Here is a 2,585-nt window from a genome sequence, read left to right as displayed (position 1 = left end):
TTTTCGTTTTTGTATGGAGGACCACACAAATTCGTTGTACTCCAATCTGGACGAATCAGGTTTTCGATGAGTTTTTCCATCTCGTCCATGTAGTGAAATACTACTCGTATGTCCGACATCTATCTGAATGTCTCTTCATATTTTTAGATAAAATTTATTTTCTACTTTTGGCTTCATTCACATGTCCTAGTTCCATCTCTCCGTAACAACTTGCAATCCTCTTCGTCTTTTTACTCTCTTCGTGATCTTGACATCATGCCTTTAATGTAAATCAAGAACGTGACTGGTGCCAATACTGAAACTTGTGAGAACCTAATAGTTACATCCCACCATTGTAACACCCTATTCATCGTAACCGTTCCAACTGATATATTCAAGAAAATGTACTCTCTGGATCTTCACATATGCTCCAATTTCCATACTATTACTATTAGTATCTATTTATTTATTTTATTGTATTTATTTTCTTACTTATTCGTTTATTTTTGTGAGACCTAATCAAAAGATTTTTTCATATCCAGGTATACACATCTACTCATCCATCTCTTTCTTGAGTAAAAACAACGGTTTATTCCACAACTTTGTTCCCAATCCAGATTGGTTACGTACTAAAATCTTCATAACTTCAAAACATTTTGTCCATCTGTTTTTCATAGCTCTTTCGCACATACAGGACAATGACACAAGTATGTAGTTTAGGAGCTCCACTTTTGTAAAATGGAATTACATTGGTCTTTTTCGACTATCTCAGCACTTTCCCTTCTTCTAATGAGCCTTCTATTAATTCATTAATCTTCTTCACCTTCTTTAGTATCCAATTTGAGATCCCATCAGACCCCGGCGCTTTCGTCAGCAATATCTGTACTTCTTGCACCTCCATTTCTATATCATTCAAAACTTTTTCTAATGATATATTTCTATTTGATAAATGCAATGTGCACCTTATATATATATATATATATATATATATATATATATATATATATATATATATATATATATATATTTTTTTTTTTTTTTTTTTTTTAACAATTTCATCTACTTTCAACTTAGCGCTTTCTTGGTTCTGTCTCAAGTCATTATAAACAAGTCTATAGAAGGATTTTGAGTCATTCATACATTTATAAATAAAAAAAAATCAAAGCCCCTATATGCACTTTATAACCAGTTCTGTCGCTGCTTGTGAAAGCACTGAAGACGAAATACAGCAATACACTGCAGGTTATACTATGCAAACGAATAGGATTTGGTATTAACTATTTCTGTACGAAAATACTTATCTCGTTCACAATGTATACTTCATAAAGAGATCTGTAACTCCATGTCTGTTTTTCTTAAATGCATAAAATGCTTATTGATCTTATTTTGTGCCATTATCATGTAAATTAAAAAAATCAAATGGCAATGGCGACATCTTCCTAGACATATGTAAGCTCAATATGCTTTGCTTATCCAAACACGGAAGTCACACCTCAAAGAGCGTCATCACCCGCATATCAATAATTTTTTAATTCTCCCGACATTAACGGTCGTCTGTATGATATCCGTAGACACAAGATTTTCCAGGTGTCAAGCTGTTGAATCCACCTGAAATTTCCCCTCAGTATTAGAACTCAGGGAGTGTGAAACATGCACACTGCAGAAGAGACATGGAAACCTTTCCCCCTTAACATCAGGAAGTGGGGATCCCTTGTGGACAAGCCCCTCTTCCGCCAGCCGTCAACACTGAAACTCCACCGTCTCGGGAAGAGACATTCTCGTGTGGGTAAAAGGCAGTCAAATCACACCAAATGAATACGTCTACATAATGTAAGTATAGTATTGTCACCGTTACTCTGCGACTACCAGTCTCAAGAGTAATTAACAAATTTGTTCCTTATTTTAAATGAGATCACGTTTGAATGCACAAAATTTGCCTTTATAGCATTTAGCATCTTAGACTCCCACGGCCAAACAATATGGATACCGTAGAACAAATAACCAACTGTAAGGAGGAAGTAGTTTGTCAAATGATGACACTATAATAAGTTCAGAAATCACTACACTCTCTTCTAAAATTGCTAGCCAGCCAGATCATAATTAACACTAAGCAGTTGTGTTCAAGCCTTATTAACATTCTAGTACAACCTACAAATACGTGGTTCTGAAATATCAACTGCTTTATTTTCAGTATTGTTTGAACTATTGAAACTCACAACACCACACTGTTTGGTCAGTTTTCACTTACTTCCTCCAGAGTTATGTAAGACGAATCACGTCCTGCTCACGCTTGGTGTGATACAAATTACGATCCCAGAATCTGAGCTACAGTTTGGATCTTCTTTACGATAATCTTAGATCTTCAAGCTCTTGCAGCGTTCTGTCGTTCTACCTCAATTTGCTTATCTCACAACTATCTCTCACTTTTGCCGCATTGGCCTATTTGTAACCACAGTCTAGCACTTGGGCTTCCGTGCTGCATATTTTTTTTCTTCTCTTCAGTTTAACATTTGCCCATCCTTGTTGTAACAGTACTCTTACATTCTTTCCAACTCATTAACATCATTCCTACAGATACGCATTATGTTCTTATGCCTAGTCACAAT

At 35.4% G+C, this 2,585-nt stretch overlaps 1 protein-coding gene across 1 annotated transcript in view; it reads left to right on the top strand.

Moving 5' to 3' along the window:
* Nucleotides 1-1,610, top strand: part of LOC143040445 (uncharacterized) — an 11,548-nt gene extending 9,938 nt beyond the window's left edge. Inside the window, exon 3 of the mRNA XM_076211538.1 lies at nucleotides 1,551-1,610. Coding sequence (XP_076067653.1) covers nucleotides 1,551-1,610 — 60 coding nt within the window. The remainder of the gene's footprint in view (nucleotides 1-1,550) is intronic.
* The last annotated feature ends 975 nt before the right edge of the window (nucleotides 1,611-2,585 follow it).

Source organism: Oratosquilla oratoria, chromosome 28 (assembly GCF_046742065.1).
Source record: "Oratosquilla oratoria isolate Oo_2021 chromosome 28, ASM4674206v1, whole genome shotgun sequence".
Taxonomy (NCBI): Eukaryota; Metazoa; Arthropoda; class Malacostraca; order Stomatopoda; family Squillidae; genus Oratosquilla; species Oratosquilla oratoria.
Note: the sequence above shows the minus strand (reverse complement) of the source record. Positions and strands in the feature narration are given on the sequence as shown.